The sequence below is a fragment of the Sciurus carolinensis genome, chromosome 7 (genome assembly GCF_902686445.1).
Source record: "Sciurus carolinensis chromosome 7, mSciCar1.2, whole genome shotgun sequence".
In the NCBI taxonomy this organism is placed as follows: Eukaryota; Metazoa; Chordata; class Mammalia; order Rodentia; family Sciuridae; genus Sciurus; species Sciurus carolinensis.
Window position 1 is genome coordinate 120,194,282 of NC_062219.1, and position 19,762 is coordinate 120,214,043.

Consider the following 19,762-nt stretch of genomic DNA (forward strand, 5'->3'; position numbering starts at 1 on the left):
CAAGATGTAGTTAGGCCTGGCCTGGGGTTGTAGCTTAGTGACAGAGTGTTGGTCTTGATTTTACTTTTATTGAATTTTGATTTGTTTTTTGCTGTAACACATATCTGCTATGTGTTTAATCATTTCACGTCTCTCTTAATCCTTTTTTTTTTTTTTTTTTTTTTTTTTTTTTTGCAGTACTGGTATTGAACCTAGGGGTGCTCTACCACTGAGTTTATCCCCCAGCCTTTTTTATTTCAAGACAAGGTCTTGCTAGGTTGTTAAGGTGGCCCTTGAATTTGACATTTTCATGCCTAGGCCTGGGGTCACAGACTTGTATTTTTGCTCCTGTCTCATAATCTGTTTTTGTTGTAACATATGACATGTATTTATTTGGAACAAATTTTTAGAAGTAGAATTGGCAAGTCAGAGGTATGGTTTTTTTTTGTTTTGTTTTGTTTTGTTTTTGTTTTTTTTTTAGAAATTTTGTAAATGTTTCTAGATTGCCTCCATGAAGAATGTACCAGTTAATCTTTATAGATAATGGAAAGCCTGCTTTCTGGGAGTTGCAAGTTCTTATTTTTTTTTTTCCAGGTAGATTTAATCCAGTAAGTAAAAGGTATTACTTGAAAAGGTGTTACTTGTTTTCATTTGCATTTCCTTGATTTCTGGTGAAGTTATATGTTTTGTGTATGTGTGTGATGGTTACTTATTAATATTGTTTTTTTATAAAAGGAATTGAAGCCCAGGTTCCTTAACCACTGAACTGTATCCTCAGCCCACCTGCCCTGCCTTTTAAAAAATGTTTTATTTTGAAACAGGGTTTTGCTAAATTGCTGAGATTGTTCTCAAACTTGGAATCCTCCTGCCTCAGCCTTCTGAGGCGGGATTTACAATTTGGTGGGATTACAGTTGTATACCACCTCACCCTGCTAATATATTAAATTTTTATTGTGGACAAAAGTATAATAAACCTTGTGTACCCTACCATTTAGATTTTATAATCATTAATGTTTTGCCCTTTTTCCATTTTTGTTTCCACCAGGAGAATAGTATTTTAAAACAAGTCTCAACCTCAGCTAGATTAGTGACTTTTTATTTCCATTTAAAAATATTACAGCTGCAACAGGAGGATTGCAAGTTTGAGACCAGCTTCAGCAATTTAGTGAGGACTTAAGCAACTCAGGTCTGTCTCAAAAAAAAAAAAAGGACTGAGGATATAGCTCAGCAGTAGAGGACTTGCTAGCATGTTTGAGGCCTTGGATGCAGGGGATTGAACCAGGGTCCTGCATATGCTAGCAGCTACTCTAGCATCGGACTAGGCCCCTAGCCTTTCCACATTTTGAAACTACCTTTAAATTTCTTTACCTTTTGGTGTCTAAAGCAAAAAAGAGAAAGGGAGGAAAAAGGAGTTACAATTTACATATTATAAAATGCACGTATTTGAAGTGTGTAGTGCAGGGATTTTTAGTAGAGTTGTGCAGTCACCTTTGTAATCCAGTTTTAGAACATTTCTGTCACTTCTTTGTGCCAGTTTGATTAGTTTCCACTTTTCACCCCTGCTCCAGGGAACCAGCTTTCTGGTGGTTTTGTTTGTTCGTTTGTTTTTGCAACACAGGATGGAACCCAGAACCTTACACCTGCTAAGCAAGTACTCCACCACTGAACTACACCGCCAGCCCTCACAATTCTGTTTTTGATTTTTATGGATTGCCTTTTGTGGACATTTCATATAAAAGTAAACACATAGTGTGTAGCCTTTTTGTGACTGGTTTCTCTGCCTTAGCATTGTTTTCATATTATAGCACGTATCATATGCAGAAATTCATTTTTTATTACTGAATATTATTCTGCTTGTTAATGCTTCCCCTTTCCCCATGCTGGAGATCAAACCCAGGACCTTGCGTATGCTAGGCAAGTGCTGTACCATTGTACTACACCTCCAACTTTTTCATGTTTAAAATTACCTTTTAATCGCTTTACTTTGTGGGGGTCTTGGTCATTCTAAAAATGGATTTTATTTGTTATTTATGGTTCTGGAGATTGAAAAATGGCCAGTGTGGTTGTGCACACCCTGTAATCCCAGTGATTTGGGAATCTGAAGCAGGAAGAGTCCAAGTTTGAGACCAACCTCAGCAATTTAGTGAGGACCTAAGCAACTTAGGCCTGTCTCCAAAAAACAACAACAAAAGACTGTGGATGTGGCTCAGTGGTTAAGCGCCTGTAGGTTCAATCCCTGGTACAAAAAAAGAAAAGAAAATGGTTATTTGTAAGTTTTACTTTGTTCCTATTTTTCAAATTTACTATTTGTGCCTTGCCTTTTTAAACTTCCATTTGGATATGTAATCTTAATTTTTTTTTCATTTTTTAAAATTAATCTATTTATTTTGCATTACTGAGGATTGTACTCAGGGGTGCTTTACTACTGAGCTATTTACTCTAGTTCTTTTAAATTTCTTTTATTAGCCATAAAAGTTGCCCAGGCTAGCCTTGAACTTTCAATCCTCTTGCCTCCTTCCAAGTGCCTGGGATTATAGGTGTGCATCACCATGCCTGGTATTAGTATGTATTTCTTGTGAAAAGTTTAGATAGTTCATAAATTCCTGTGCCCCCTCTTGTCCACCTCTAGAACTAACCATCATTCTGTTGTTTTTGTGCTTTCGTGGACATGCATTTAATCAGTAAGATCCCAGAGTCTTTGTGCATGCTAATGAGAAGTTATTCTATTTTCTTCCATTTTCCACTCAGATTTAAGTTCCTCTTCTCGCCTTTTTATGAAAAAGAACTGTTCTCTGTATTGATAGAAGCTGGAACAAGTAGATGTCTTTAGACTTTGTTAAGCTTGTTAGGAAATTTTCTCTCTCTTCTTTTTTGTAAATGTTTTATAATAGCTGATATTTATTTGGAAATATGGTAGGTCCATATTTAACATTTTCTAGATGATTAGTCATTTCTTCCATTTATTGAAAAATTTACATTTCCCCATGATTTGAAATACTGTCTTTTATTATATTGAAGACGTGTGTGTGTGTGTGTGTGTGTGTGTGTGTTTGTGTTTGAGCTTGTTTTTATGTGTTGTCTTCTGTTGCATTGGTGTACATTTCTTGTTTTATCAGGGCTGTAGTCAGAGTTTTATGTTTACTTAAAATTATTCTTAAAGGAGTCAGGTGCTATGTTGCACACTGTATTCCCTCCACTTGGGAGGCTGTGGTGAGGGAAGCTTAGGTGTTGGAGGCCAACCTGGGCAACATAGTGAGACCCCCATATCAAACAATAAAAGTATTTTTAAAGGGAAGTGTGTGTGTGTGTGTGTGTGTGTGTATATATATCTATATATAGATATATATAGATATATATATATACATACATACATATACATATATCTATCTATCTATCTATCTATATATATATATATATCTCCAATGTTTTTATCTGAGAATTAGTTCAATTAATGTGCTAAGATTTGTAATTGTGGGGCTGGGGTTATGACTCAGCAGTAGAGTAGTAGAGTGCTCACCTAGTGCATGTGAGGAGGCACTGGGTTCGATCCTCAGCACCACATTAAAAAAATAAAGATAAAGGTGTCCACTTAAAACTGAAAAAAAAAAAAAAAAAAGATTCTGGAATTGTGCCTAGCACACAGTAATTGTTAGTTTCCACTTACTCCATCTTTTGCTCTCTCATTTTAGTTATTTATAATTTGGCCAAAACAGTTTTCAATATTTATCTTGTTATAGCTATTTAAATACTTATTGACACTTGATCCACTATAGTATTTAGATTACTTTTCCTTTCCTGCACAGTCTTAAGCTACCCTGAGGGAGACACTTGTCTTGATTTTTTTTATTTGCTCAGTTGAATACGAAATTTTGTGGGGAGGGGGTACCAGGGATTGAATCCAGGGGCTCTTAACCACTGAGCCACATCCCCAGGCCTTTTTTTTATTTTATTAGAGACAGTCTCACTGAGCTGCTTAGGGTCTTGCTAAGTTGCTGGGACTGGCTTTGAACTCTCTCTCGATCCTCCTGCCTCAGCCTCCCAAGCTGCTGGGATTACAAGCCTTTGCCACTGCACCCAGCGAATGAAATTTTCTTTTAAACTAAGTTATCCTCAATTCCTTCCAGCTTTATAATTTCTTCTCAGTAGGTTTAGGCATTTTAGGTATTTGATCAGCTGTATCTTTTGAAGTCTTTTCTAAGGCAGTTGACCTGCTCTGATCTCTGCTTATTGAATTAAATCTGCTGCACACCTCTCACCCTGGGAATTTCATTCAACACCATTGCTGCCCCTGTTTCCTGGACCCCCCTTTTTTTTCTTAACTTCCTGAGAGTGCAGAGGAGATAAAATGTGGGTCTTTTGCATTCTGAATCTGGTGGGTTTTTGCTGTTGTTGTTATTGTTGTCGTTTTTAAATCTTACTCTGATACTTGGTTGCTCCCCCAGGGTTTGACAGGGTAGCAATTATTTAAGTTCGAAAATGCTTTTTCTCAGACTCTCCAAGGCCATGATCCTTTGTCATTTGTATTTTACCAATAATGCTGAAATGCGATAACTGTTCTGATTCTTTGTTGTCTTTGAATAAATCCTATATTCTTCCCTCTCTGGAAGCTTTTGGTAACTTTGTGTCTCTGGTGTTCTGAAATTTGACAGTGATGCACCTCAGAATGTATTTTCATACATTGTGCTCAACTTTGGTGAGCCCCTTCAATGTGGACACCCTCCTCTTGGAAAATTTCTTGAATTAATTCTTTGATTTCCTACCCTTAGTTGTTTCTGTTCTCTTTCCTCCTTCCTTCCTTCTTGATATTGGGACTTGAACCTGGGTGCACTTCACTACTGATCTACATTCCCAGACTCTGTGTGTGTGTGTGTGTGTGTGTGTGTGTTCCTTAGTGCATGCTCACCACTGAGACACATCTCCAACTGTTTTTGTTTACAGAGACAGGGTCTTACTAGGTTGTTTAGGACCTTACTAAGTTGCTGAGGATGACTTGAGCTGGGAATATAGATGTGCACCACTGTGTCTGACTCTTCTCTTTTCTTGGAGCTCCTGTTTTTTTTTTTTTTTTTTTTTTTTTTTTTTTTTTTTTTTTTTTTTTGGTGCTGGGGATGGAACCCAGGGCCTCGTGCTTGCAAGGCAAGCACTCTACCGACTGAGCTATCTCCCCATCCCCGGAGCTCCTGTTTTTAAGAGAAAAATATTCTCTAAATTTCTGTGCTTCTCTAAATGTTTTTCTCTTTTTACCTTTTGACAAAATTTTGGCTGTTTTCTGGTAGATCTCTTCAATGCTGTTTTCTTCAAGTTGCTTTTTTCTGTTTGCTTTCGTCTTTTGTATTAGATGATGAATATAAGGATGTTCTTAGCTAGATACTCCTAGAGTAAGATACAGAAATGATTGGGAGGGCACACAGCTGTAATCCCAGTGACTCTAGAGGCTGAGGCAGAGGAGTCCAAGGCCGGCCTCAACACTCAACAACTAAACGAGACCCTAGGCAACTTGTCTCAAAAAAAAAAAGGTGGGGGAGAGGGGTTGGGAGCAGTGGTATGACTGTGACTGTAAGGCTTTTTAGCTGTGGCTTAACAACCCCACCCATTTCCTCCAGGGTGGGGCAGTCACCAGGCCATGCAGTATTAAGGCTACATTAGGGGATCCTAGGTCTAGCTGTTGAGTTCAGGCAAATACATCCCTTCTCCTGTTTTTGTCCTTATCTTCACTGTCAGTTGCAGGGCACCTGGTGCTATTAATTCCTGGGCCTTTTAGGGAGGTCCTCATTGTAAATGGGGTACTTCTCTAATTTCCCACTGTATCCTGAAGAGGATTCAGCCTGCAGTTTTTAATTGGAAGTTGAAAGGAAAGACTGAATTTGCATCTAAGTTTTTATTCTGCCTTCTCATTTTTACTATGATTTTTGTGATTGAATATGACAAAATTTTGGTATGCCAGTTGAACGATTGATCAAGTTGTGAATGCTGGTAATAGGTAACTTTCCTTCACCCAAATGGACTAAAAGAATAAAGAATGAATTATAAATAATTATCATTGGCAGATGGAATTATAGTTTATTTTTATTTTATTCTGTGTGCTTTCACTTTAATTCTTCTATTTTTTACAGGGAGGCCTGGTATGGTGGCCCAGGCCTATAGTCCTAGCTACTTAGAAGGCCAAGGCAAGGGAATCATAACTTTGAGGTCAGCCTCTGCAACTTAGACCATGTCTTAAAATTTAAATCAGCTCTTGCGATAGCTCCAAAGTGCATTGTCCCTGGATTCAATCTTCCTTAAACCTCCCTCCCCCCAAATATCTACTATGAACAAGCATCTTTCGTGTAGTTAGGAAAGAATAATATCTAAATAGAGAAAAAAATGCTAGTTAATTCCTTGGATAAAAATTGACCCTGGAAATCAATGTGCTCCTCTGTTAATTAATTCTAAATCTGTCAGTTGTGCTTTTGTCCTTTGTCTCCTTTAGGTATTCTGCTATTAGAAACATTAATTTTGAGTGTGTGTGCATGTGTGTGTGCGTGCACACGCGCATTCGTGCATGTTTTGGTACTGGGGAGTGAATCCAGGGGCACTTAACTACTGAGCCACCTCCCCAACCCTTTTTTGTATTTTTATTTAGAGACAGCTTCTCTCTGAGTTACTTAGGACCTTGCTAAGTTGCTGAGGCTGTCTTTGAACTTGTGATCATTCTGTTAACATGTAATGTAGATACCATGAATTAACTCCTTTTAAATGTATAATTCAGTAATGCTTAGTAAGTTTATAGAGGTATGCAAACATCACCTCAGTTCAGTTTGAGAACATTTTTATCACTAGTAAGATTTCTTCTGCTTGTCATAGTTAATCCATTCCTGTTAATCCATCCGTGTTCCCACTCTCAGGCAACCACTAATCTTTTTTCTACCTTTAAAGATTATTTTCCTCTACTTTTTGTATAAATGAAATCATATAAAGTCTTGTATCTGGCTTCTTTCACTTAATATAATGTTTATGAATTTCATCTATGTCTTGGCATCAGTATTTTGTTTATTTTGTTTATTGGTGAGACATATTTCACTCATGGACTTTGAGGTTGTTTCTACTTATTGGTACTTTGTGTGTGTGTGTGGGGGGGGGGGGGTGGTACTGGGGATTGAGCCCAAGCCTTCACACATGCCAAACATGTACTGTACCCCACTGAACCACACTCTTAGCTCTCTTACTAACTTTTTTGAATATATTTTAAAATTTCTTTTGGGTAGATGTCTAGGAATGGAATTGCTAGTTTGGATGATAAAGTTGTTTTCTACATTCTGATCAGCATTGGATGAAAGACTTCTCTGTATGGATTTTAAACATTTTTTTTTTTTTGCCTGTGTCCTGTGGGATAAATTGCAGGCATCATGACAGCCCTAAATCCTTTAGCAGCAAAGACAGCAATGGCATCATACTACATAACTATAATATCATTGTCACCACCAAGGAATTTAATGTGGAAATTACAGTATCTAATAAGTGCCCAAACCAGATTTTCCCATTTGTCTCCAAAACACCCTTTTATAACCTTGTGTTAAAACCCAGGATCTTCTCAAGGACCACATACTACATTTGGTTGTCCTGTCTCCAGGACATTTTTTTCCCTCACTTTTTTCACTTGGGTGTTTTATGAAATTGACTTTCTTTTTTTTTTTTTTTTTTTTTAAATCCGAGCCAGTGGTCTAGAGTGTCTATTATTGGTTAGTTTTACTGCTTCCTTATGAGTAGATTCAAAATAAACATTTTGTTAGAAATAACATACAGATGGTATATCTTCTATTGTGTATCAGGAGGCATATGATAATAGTTTGTCCTATCATTGACTATGCTAAAGTTGAATATTTGGTTAAGAAAGTGCCTGTCTGGGCTGGGGTTGTGGCTCAGTGGCAGCATGCTTGCCTAGTACTCTTGAGGCCCTGGGTTCGATGCTCAGAATCACATAAAAATAAAATAAATGTGTGTTGTGTCCTCCTATTAAAAAAAAAAAAAAAAGTGCCTATCTGTTTTTCTTCTTTGTAATTAATATCTGTGGGAATGACACCCAGACTGTGGGAGTATCCTCTTTCCCAACAGTCTTACCCTCAGTTATTTTAGTATTCATTGATGATCTTTTCTTAAATTCAGAATTGCATAGGTGGTTGCAAAAGATTATTTCCTTGTTCTGTTTTTCCTTCATTTATTTAGTTGTCATTCTGTAAAGACACTAATTTTTAAGTGGAATTTACAAATTAGCTATGAAAGAACTTCATAGTAAATGAATAGAATTTTTATTATTTTTTAGTACAGATTGAATAGTTAGTCCTAATCCAGAAATCTGAATACGCTGAAATTTAAAATGTTAAAGTTGGGGGTGTTTTGGATTACAGATTTTCAAATTAGAATACTCAGGTGAGCTGACCACACCCATAGTCCCAGCTACTCAGGAAATTAGACAGGAGGATCACAAGTTTGAAGCCAGCTTGGGAAACATAGTGAGACAGTCTCCAGAAAAAACACAAACAAATAAATAAACAAAAACACCTCAATCAGTAAACTATACAAACATTTCAAAATTCAAAAATCTGAAACATTTCAGATCATAGGCATATTTTACCTAAGTATATTTGTATATTTGCTTACTTTTAGCTACACAGGATCAACAAAAATGCAGGGGTGGGGGTAGGATATTGAAAAGAGATTTCCTTGACCTTTGTGAACCTTGAAGTACATAAAACTTTTAAAATATGCTTATTTACATTATTTGGGGATGTGTGTGACTTTTCTCTTTTTCTTATTTTTGCTACTGGGGGATTGAACTCAGGGGTACTCGACCACTGAGCCCTGTTTTGTATTTTTTTAGAGACAGGGTCTCACTGAGTTGCTTAGCACTTCTCTTTTTCCGAGGCTGACTTTGAACTCTCAATCCTCCTGCCTCAGCCTCCCTAGCCTAGCTGGGATTACAGGCGTGTGCCACTGTGCCTGGCAGCCTTTTCTCTCTTTGAGAGACTTTAGAGACTCAAAAATGTTTCTACAAACATGTTTTTCCCCCTCAGTTTTACTTTTTTAGTAAACCAGATGGGCTAGATTATTTCATGTATCTTTGGATGATTTTGTGATGTTTTTGGTAGTGATTTATCTAGTGATAATTATGCAGTATCATGTAAAGTAGCTATTTTTTAAAGTCCTTTTATTCTGTAGTGCATAAGAAATACATATAGTGGGATGAGCCCTGAAACCTGGCTGCTTTGCATTGTATGTGATGTTGTATGCAAGTATAACAGGAATTTTACAGGAACTGCTTTTTAAATGTTGTAGCCCTTGTTTGTGGTCAGTGATAGTTACTATTTTAAAAGATCACCTCTCTGACATATTTATACTGTCATTCATAAGTTTGTATAAGAAAAGGGGGCCTGTTCTGATTTTGTGAGTTATTGTAAAATTTGCCTTTATCATATTTTTCCAAATTCCATCTACTATAATTGAGTCCCCTAGTAAGTGTGAAGCTTTTTAAAAGTGTGTTTTCTCAACTTACCATGGAGCAGCCAATTACTAACCAACTCCAGGTATTGATTAGTAGGATGGGATATGGTTCAGAGTTTAAATTACACGTGGCATTATTTGGTAGTGTTGGTAATATTGCATTACTTTGTTCATTGTACCTAGAATTTGGCTAAGGATTATCTTTTTGTTCTTAGAATAAATTCATAATCTAGGGCTCTTAATTTTTCTCCTGGATGTATATACCAGTGTGCACTCTGGGAGATGCAGTATGCTGAGGTTTACTTTTGTGTTATCTCCAAAGGTTGAAGGCCAGTATTGCTCATCAGGGAGATGCAACTGAAGAGAATTTTAAGCTGGTGCCTGTTACCACACTGTCAGGAAATTTCAAAGGCAAGAAATATTAGATGTGAAGCATTTTATCAAAGGTATATGTAAAAAGTAAATGGTATTTCTTATTAAAGCACTTAAAATCTGCTTTTATGCAGAAATAAGAGCTAGATTAGGTCAAAATTTTTCTTGGCAACTTTTTCTTTTTTAAAAATTTAAGATAAAAGTTCCTGGTACATTTGACCACTGCTGGCTTATTATAAGTTCTCTGTTAGGTAAACAAACTTTTGAAAACCATGCTTAATTATAGATTTATCTGATCATTTTCTAGCTGCTATTTTAAAACATGTCGGAAAGAAGGTTTCATGAACAACAAACCACAAATGTTTTCTTCATGGAGATAGCTTAATCTGAATCTTGCTTTCTATTTGACATCTGGGCCAGTGCTCCAGCTTTTTCAAAATTACAGTTAGCCTGAAACAAAGTGATTGTTTACCATCTTAGGAAGTAATGATGACAGTTAAATTCAGGGGGCAACAAAAAAGGAACTATTTCTAAATGTAAATCTTTGATGGAAAAATGAGTTCTTGGAAGAATAGTTATGATAAAGTAACTCAGCAAAAAACAGCATCATTTTAATTGTTTTATTTTTATTTTAGCATCATTTTAATTGTAATCTTTAGTATGCTTTCATATTTAGATTTTTCTTTTTAAGATGAACATTTCAATTATACAGCAAAATAGAATAATACATATTTAGCCATTCTGTTTTCTTTTTTTGGAGGTGGGTAGCAGGGATTGAACTCAGGGGCAGTCAACCACTGAGCCACACCCCCAGCCCTATTTTGTATTTTATTTAGAGACACAGGGTCTCACTGAGTTTCCTAGGGCTTCGTTTCGTTTCAACTTTTGCTGAGGCTGGCTTTGAACTCTTGATCCTCCTGCCTCAGCCTCCCAAGCCGCTGGGATTACGTGGGCCACTGTGCCCGGCTTAGTTTTTTGCACTGTGATAAATAACCATCAACTATGTGGCTTAAAAGCACAGATATAGGGCTGGGGATATAACTCAGTTGGTATAGTGCTTGCCGTGCATGTACAAGGCCCTGAGTTCAATGCCCAGCACCACAAAACAAAACAAAACAAAAACCCCCACAACTATATTATTTTAGCAGTTCTAGAAGTCCAGAGTCTGAAGTGGATCTCACTGAGCTAAGAATCAAGATGCTGTCTGGGCTCCATTTCTTTTTGGGAGAAAATGTTCCTTTGTCTTTGCCTGCTTTAGGGGCCACATGCATTCTTTGGGCTCTCCATCTTCAAAACTGAGTCTTTCGCCTATTGCAGTCTCTTTGGTTCTGTCTTCAGATTTCCTCCTCCACTTTTAAATAAGTGATTACATTGGGTTCATTTGGAAAATTCAGAATAAGTTCTCTATTTTAAAGTCAGATAATTAGCAGTCTTAATTTCCCTTTGATATGTAATTTAACATCTTCACTAGTTCTGTTAGGATGATGAAAATGTTGTAAAACATCACAGTGTCATACAACATGGTGATGGTTGTGCAGTTCTGTAGCTTTACTAAAAATTTTTGAATTGTATAATTGAAATGGGTCAATTTTATGCCACATAAATTATACCTAAATAAATTGCTGTTATTCTTTTTTTTTATTGCACCCAGGGCTTCATGAATGCTACTGCACACATTTTGCCATTGAGCTATACCCCCAGCCCAGTAAAATTCTTTAAAAAAAAGTTTTAGATGCTTTTTGACTTTTAAGATCTTTTTTGTTTTGTTTTAATATAGTACTGCTGATTGAACCCAGGGGTACTTTACCACTGAGCTACATTCCCAGCCCTTTTTATTTTTCATTTTGAGACAGTATCTTGGTAAGTTGCCCCAGCTGGTCTTGAACTTAAGTCCTTCTGCCTTAACCTTAGTTGGGATTACATGTGTGTTCCACCGTGCCCAGCCATACATATCTTTTATAACTTTTTTTTTTTTTTTTTTTTAAGAATCAGGATCTAATCAAGGACCAGATACTGCACTTGATGGTTATATCTTTTTATTTATTTGTGTTTTTTTGTTTTATATATATATATATATATATATATATATATATATATATATATATATATTTAATGTGGAACAGTGCCATCACCTTTCCTTTTTGTGGCAGAGGGTTTTGTGTTTTTTTTTTAACTTTCTACTTGGAATAAGGTAGTTATAAAGACCATTTCTAAAAAGTAATAAAACGAATGGGTCAATAAATAGCCAAGAAGAGAGAAGAAACAATTTTAAACTTGCTAGGGCCCTAAGAAGTGAATGTTGGTCTGGAATTGTGTCAGTACATTCTTCTGCAAGTTCTTCATTCCACTAGCTGTCTTCAGATATTATAGTAATACCCATGAGTTAACTTTCAGATTCAAAAACATTGACAGTCATCATTAGAATAGCTCCCATCCTCTGCCTATTGTCAACTTTCTGTTTTAATGAAATTCTCAGTTTTTTTCCTGGGCCTTAAAATGTATGGTAATTAGAAGCATGTATAGTTTGATCCTTCACTTTGGTCTTCAGTGTTAGATTGCTGTCTAGTTGATGTTGGAAAGCCCTGGCAAGAACATTTGTTTTGCTAAGTTTTTCCCCGGGCGTATCTTTTTGCTATCTTTTTTATTCAGAGGTAGGCCTTCTTGATTCCTGGTGGATTCATGGCCTCAGTAACAACATCTTTGATACTCAACAGATGAGGGAAACTAGTGGTTTGGTACTACTATGGCCTGAAGCCCTTAGATGATATTGGTCTTACCATCCATTATTCTGATTTCTATTTTAATTGGTGTTCAAATAAGATGGATAGTTTTCTTATAAGTTATTTGGGTCCTTTTAAGTTTCTCATTTGTTTGTAGAGAATGGAAAGAGAAGGCATTTACTGTTATTTCCTTGAGATTCTCAGCCAGCCAGCCTTCCTTCCTTCCTTCCTTCCTTCCTTCCTTCCTTCCTTCCTTCCTTCCTTCCTTCCAGGGATCAACTCCAGGGCCTCACACATGCTTGGCAAGTGTGCCACCACTGAACTATACCCCTAACCACTTAATTGTGATTTACTTAACTGTTTTCTACCCCTATATTTTTGGGTGATGTTCCTGTCTGTATTTTTAAGAGATAGATGGTTTTTCTTTATAAGACTAACAATCTACTGCTTTATGTGTATATACTAGTACAAAAATAAATGTTCTTTTTTTTTTTTTTTTTTTTTTTTTTGGGGGGTGCTGGGGATCGAACCCAGGACCTTGTGCTTACAAGGCAAGCACTCTACCGACTGAGCTATCTCCCCAGCCCCCCAAAAATAAATGTTCTATGTTTGTGAATATATGCAAAGTTAGCTCTTTATGTTCAAGAATTCAGTTATAACTAGGGGATTACAACTAGTTCATTTATGGTAATTAATAGGTTTTAAGAAAGTCAGGTGTTCAGAGTTTTACAATAGGTGGAATCTGGGTAAGTCAAAAGTTTTGAATAGCCTTTGAATAGATTGGTTCTCAATTCTAATTGCTTAACCTAGGGCAAATTACTTTACCTGTCACTACCTCAGTGGCCTCTTATATAAAATGAAGGTTGAACAAAATTGCATTTTTATCAGAGACCAAGTGTCATTGTCAGCAAAATTTTCAACCCCATTTCAGGTTAACTTGATCAATGCAATTAAAATGGTGTTGTGTACCAAGACTGTTTTTCACCTTAAAGAGAAAAAGCTGCCTTGGGCTGATGGTCTTTATCTGAGAGGCAGTAAGAGATACTGTTGTTTGTCCCTGACTATCTACAGTGTACTAGACTATTAATTTTGTGAAGGCAAAGGCCATGCCTTTCTCCCATCTCTAGCCTGAGGCCAGATACTTAACACATGGATAAATGCTCATTTGTTGAATGAATGACAACCAAGAATATGTTCACACATTGGCTCAGCAGTCTTCACTGCCAACCCTGAGATGCAGTGGTGGTATCAACTTGGTTTTGCCAATGAGTAACCTCTGCCTTGAGGCTTAGCCACCTGCTTAGAGCCATTCAGCCAGGGGTAGGAGCTGACTTGAAAGACTGATACTTGGGCTGGGGCTGTAGCTCACTGTAGAGCACTTGCCTCGCACATGTGAGGCACTGAGTTCAATCCTCAGTACCACATTAAAAAAAAAGAATAAAGATATTTAAAAAAAAAAGACTGATACTCTTAATTTTTTTTTAGTTATGGTAATGTAATATCTGTATGATGTAGAATTTACTATTTATCCATGTTAAGTGTATGATTCTGTGACATTAAGGATATTTATACTGTTGCAACCATTACCACCATCCATCTTAGCCTGTGCTGATTTTCACTGTTATGTTGCTTTTCTTGTTTTTTTCAGAGTGTTTCTAAAACTGAAATCAGATTAAAAACTTCTTTTGAGCAAAAACACTGAAGGAACCTGGGAGACTAAACTTTCAGACTGACCTGAATATTGGGTCAGTGTTTTTCCTTTCCCATCATCTCAGCCAGCTCTATTTCAAAGTAGAATTTCTTGTTGACTAATAATAGCTGAGCATGTTGTTTTGAACAGGAGTACATGTTATAGCTACTTTCCTGACACTGATTTGGAGCTGGTCAGTTCCTGCTGTTGCTTGATTGGGTGGGACAGTAATATAAATGATCCAAACTCAGGAACCACGTGTACCAGTCTGTGGAGCTGATGGATTAGAGTCCCACTGGGCTAAAGTCCACTTTCTGCCTTGTACTTGGGAGATGAATTTGCTTTGTCATTGTGCACTCCAGCTTCCTGCCAGGATTCCAGTTCACTACTTTCAGTTTCAGTTTGAACTTATAAAAATGTTTCTGATTCTTTGTCTTGCTGAATTACCTGCATACTACTGGTACAAATAAGCAGTTTTGTTGTCTTTTGCTATAGGAAGAATTGGAATGTGTGAAAGGAGATTTGAGGAGGGGAATGGAGCTGCCTAAGTAGGGTACCTTGACATTTCCACTTGGGTAGTGTTCTTACTATAGTGGTCTTGACATTCTCTCCTGATGGCAGAACCAAGAGGGTGAAATAAGAAAAATGCTGGAGATGAGAATTTGGCAATTGTCCAGAGTATACAAATATTTTTTTTTTTCTCTCCAAGTGTATTTTTCAGCCAGGTGAACAGAAACCTATTCAGCAGGCTATTTGCTGGAGACCTGAGAACAAAAAAATATATATCTTTTTTTCTCTTTTTTTTCCCTAGCAGTGGGATTGTTGGATTATGTGGTCGTTTTTTGTTCTTTTTAGTTATACATGACAGTAGGATGTATTTTGATATATCATACATACATGGAGTAAAACATCATTTTTGTGGTTGTACATGATGTGGAGTTAAACTGGTCGTGTATTCATATGTGAACATAGGAACAGTTATGTCTAATTTATTCTACTGTCTTTCTCACGCCCCTCATCCAATCCTCTATCCCAGTCCTCCCATCTGTTGTGAATCAGCATCCTCATAATCAGAGAGAATGTTAGTTAGGTCTTTGGTTTTTTGGGATTGGCTTATTTTACTTAGCATGATATTCTCTAGTTCCATCCATTTACTGGCAATTGCCGTAATTTTATTCTTTTTTATGGCTAAATAGTATTCCATTGTGTATATGTATCACATTTTCTTTATCCATTTATCTTTTGAAGGGCACCTAGGTTGGTTCCATAGCTTAGCTGCTGTAAACATTGATGGGGCTGCGTCACCGTAGTATGTTGATTTTAAGTCCTTTGGGTATATGCTGAGGAGTGGGATAACTGGGTCAAATGATGGTCCATTCCAACTTTTCTTAGAAATCTTCATATTGCTTTCTGGAGTGATTGCACCAGTTTGCATTCCCACCAGCAATGAATGAATGTACCTTTTTTCCCCACATCCTTGCCAACATTTATTGTTACTTGTATTCTTAATAATTAATAATTGCCACAAAAAAAAAATATATATATATATATCCTGACAGAAAGGGGCACACAGCTTTTACAAAATGTTTTCAAAAGACGGAATTGCAAACCAGGCTTATTTTTCTCTCATGTTATCCCCGATCCTTAAAGGTCTGATTCCAGATGTACTTTTGTGTCCGTTTGTGAGTGAAGGAATTCTAGAATTCCTTAAGTTTGATCAGTCACATTATCCTTTACTTTGCATTACTATCGGCTAGATAGGAAACTGCTGGGGAGACTAAAGTTCAGATCTTTGTATTGAACAGTCAAACAAACAGGTGCAGTGTGGACCCTAGCCCAGCTCTGCTTCATGTAATTTTGTCAAGCACACACAAGGGACAGATGGTGTCATAATTCCAGTTCTTACTGACTAATATGACAGGCCACCATTTCATGAAGAAGCTTGACCTGAGGTAGTCACTCTAAATATAGCCTTTCTTTTTGGCAACTGTAAACACCTGGAGAAGCAGGCAGGCCCTCAGCAGAAAAGTATTTGCTGTTAATAGCATGTCTGTTGAACATGCATACTGTCAGTTTTTTTTTTTTTTTTTTTAATGCTGTTTATGCATAGTTAAAAGCAGCCATGAATCCACTGACTTCTGGTTGGGTTATGTTTAGAAACATGCAGTTTGGGTTGTTGACTACTATGGGAATTGGGGATGATGTCACATTTGAGTGAGACCAGAGAGAAGCAGTTAATGTAATTACCAAAAATTGTTTTTGATCTTTGTAATGAACCTCGCTTACTTAAATAGCCTTATGACCTTTGGTTTCTGGCACTGATGAACCAAGCTATCAGTGATGTGATTCTGTTCAGTTGGGAAGATACTCATTTATGTGTTTGGTAGTTCCTTTCAACAAAAGGGATTTTGTAAGTTAATTACTTACAAACAACACCAACATTTCTAAAATGGTTCTTCCAAAAATGAAACTATAAATAGCTCTTATACATCTAAAAAGATACTGTTTCCCATATAAAAGTGAAAGATGCTGGGCCCAGTGGTGCATGCCTGTAATCCCAGTGGTTTGGGAGGCCGAGGCAGGAGGATCACAAATTCAAGGCCAGCCTCAACAACTTAGCCCCTAGGCAACTTAGCAAGACCTTGTCTCAAATAAAAAAGGGCTGGGTATGTTGTTCAGTGGTTGAGTGCTTCTGGGTTCAGTCTGAGGCACCCACCTCCCCTGAAAATGTATAAGGCTGTCTTTGTGTGTGGGTGTGCATGCATGTGTGCATGCATGCTGGGGATTGAATCCAGTGCCTTATGCATGCTAAGCGTGTACCCCATCATTGAACTGTGCCTCCAATCCTCATGTTAAGATCTTATTGAGATTTTTTTTTTTTTTTTAACCCGGCAGACTGGCAGAAATCAAAAATGTTGAAAAAACACTGTAAATGTGCAGATGGGGAAATAGGCACTCATAATTCTTGTGGGAGTGTTATTATACAACTTTTATTCAATGAAAGTTTGTGTGTATCTATGAAAACCACAACTATATGCCCTTTGATCAAGTTCTGTCACTTAGAGGAATTTATTTCACAAATAACTGTGCATATTTTCAAAGTGATGTGTGCCTAACCTTACTTATGGAAAAGTTGAAGATTGGGAAACTCAGAAGTCATATGATTAAATAAATAATGATACATCTATATAATGAATACAGCTATAAAAAATTGAGAATATGAATTATGTAGTGACATAGAAATATCTTTAAGCACCGTGATAAAGGAACAAAACTAAAGTAGTGGGTAAAAAAGGGGAAAATATGAATATATGTCTCATTTTCTTGTATATGCCAAGAGGAAATGGAACTGATGTTCTGGAATGATATTTAAGAAAGTAATATGTTTATTCATGTATATGTTTTGAGGGAAGAAGAGATAAGGTGGTTATTTTTCAAAAATTTAAGTAATTAGAATGTCTTTAAAAGTGGAGCTTCTTTGAATTCTGTTTCGGAGGCATTCTCTTGATTTCCTTATTCATTCTTGCATCCTTAAGTATAACAGATTTCATCATGTTGTTGCTGATGGTATGGTTTGTTACCTCTTAATGTGGGTACCTTGGGAAGAATGTGATACAAGTTTGTTGATTTGGTCCTGGTGATTTTCCATTGTTCCTCAGCCAGAATGAGTGACCTTGAAGACTTTCATACCAGAAGCTTTAGATTCTGTGACAAATGCTGAGAAACAGGCTAAAATAATATCCTTTGGCCAGGACTGAAGTCTTCGCTTTTTCTCTTTATTTGTAGGAACTTACAAGCGGCAATTGGCGCCTATTACGACTTTGAGAGCCCAAACATCAGTGTGCCCTCCATGTCCTTTGTTGAAGATGTTACCATAGGAGAAGGGGAGTCAATACCTCCTGATACTCAGTTTATAAAAACATGGCGGATCCAGAATTCTGGTAAGTGTCTGATGGGCATTTCTCCCTTGCCCAGTTTGGTTCTTTGTTTTCTGAAAAAGGAATAAGGGAATGTTTTAGTTTGTAGATCTGATTGTGTGACCCTGGGCTTTTTCTTATATATGGTATGTAGCATTTTCTTGTACTGGCATGATGACCAAATGTTGGTAAAACATCCCCTGCTTCCCCTGCTCAAGAATAGGAATAATAATTTAGGTCTCATGCTTCTAAACCATCTGAGTCTTGATGGAATCTAAACAATCAGTATTCATTTGGTACTTGAAGCTAGACTTGCTCGTGGTATTGTCTCCACCTGTACATTCTTCTCCATCATTTTATTTCTGCTCTAATAAATCTTCCAGTCATTTCCAGCAGGCTAGCAGAGGTACCTTGAATAGAACAAGGTAGTTGGAAAGAGCTGTGAGCATCTGCTCTTTTGAAAGCTTATTTCTTTGTAACTACAAAAATGATTCTCTTTGAAATTTCATTGAAAGATCTTTCTGAAATGTTAAATACACTTTGAAAAAGATTGTTGGTGGGTTTGTTCAGAAGAGGAGGGAAATTATTTATTTGAAAATAAGTGCATTGTTTTGATGTGCTGCTACCTCTTTTAAGACAAATTGGAAATAAGCTATGATTCTTTGAAAATAATGTCTGAATACATGTCTGGTAACTTAATTTACCTTTTACTTGTCAAGTTTTTTATTTCCTCAGGTTTAGTTTATCTTGTCCCATCTAATGATAATTCTATAATTCATGCTGATTGTTTGAAGTTGCTCCTTATTAGTGAAGACTTTCAGAGAAATTCTGAGTGATGAAAAACTAGGGAAAAAGTGTGTAGCTAAAAATGTGTAGGTGTTGGGGGTACCTGATTAAGCAAGGTAATTTGATATGAGATGGTAAAAAACTCTGGGGACTATAGCAAACCTCTAAAAATGACCTTTGTTTACTCAGTTTACTTTCTGTGTTTTTGTGATGGGGAAAGATTGGCTAAACTAGCCTTTTATATAAAGAATAATGTACTGCTACTTGTGGTGGTGCAAGCCTGTAATCCTGGGGTCTCAGGAGGCTGAGGCAGGAGGATCAAAGTTCAAAGCCAGCCTCAGCAAAAGTAAGGTGCTAAGCAACTCAGTGAGACCTTCTCTCTAAATAAAATACAAAACAGGGCTGGGGATGTGGTTGAGTGCCCCTGAGTTAATCCCTGGTACCAAAAAAAAAAAAAAAGAAGACTAACAAACTAAATTTAATTTTTCCCCCCTTTGGCATATTTGGAAATAATTCTCTTTGGAGGAAAGTTCAGTGTGTCGCTGACCAAATGCACATAATCTTGATAGGCTTAGTGACTTAGTACAACTGTGGTTTTATAAAATTTATTAACTTCCTTTCCCTTTTGGTCATGACATTGGCGCAGTATTAGTTTGAGAGGCCCATGGTAATATAGAAAAATAACCACATTTTCTTTCTTCCCTTTTTTTCCTCTTGGAAGTTCTTACTTGGTCAAAGTCTGATTCTTTATTTTGCTTAATTTCTTCTTCACCTCTCCTAATTTTGCTTGCTTTTAAAAACACCAAAATGGTCTTCAGTTT

At 36.8% G+C, this 19,762-nt stretch overlaps 1 protein-coding gene and 1 non-coding gene across 3 annotated transcripts in view; one reads left to right on the forward strand and one right to left on the reverse strand.

Moving 5' to 3' along the window:
* Ilrun (inflammation and lipid regulator with UBA-like and NBR1-like domains) overlaps positions 1-19,762 on the forward strand; it is a 76,098-nt gene that overhangs the window by 11,209 nt on the left and 45,127 nt on the right. For both annotated transcript variants that reach the window (XM_047558067.1, XM_047558069.1), the window contains exon 2: positions 18,025-18,179. In XM_047558067.1, coding sequence (XP_047414023.1) covers positions 18,025-18,179 — 155 coding nt within the window. The remainder of the gene's footprint in view (positions 1-18,024; positions 18,180-19,762) is intronic.
* Trnat-ugu (transfer RNA threonine (anticodon UGU)) lies at positions 13,057-13,130 on the reverse strand. Its single transcript has one exon. It is a non-coding gene; the product is annotated as a tRNA-Thr (tRNA).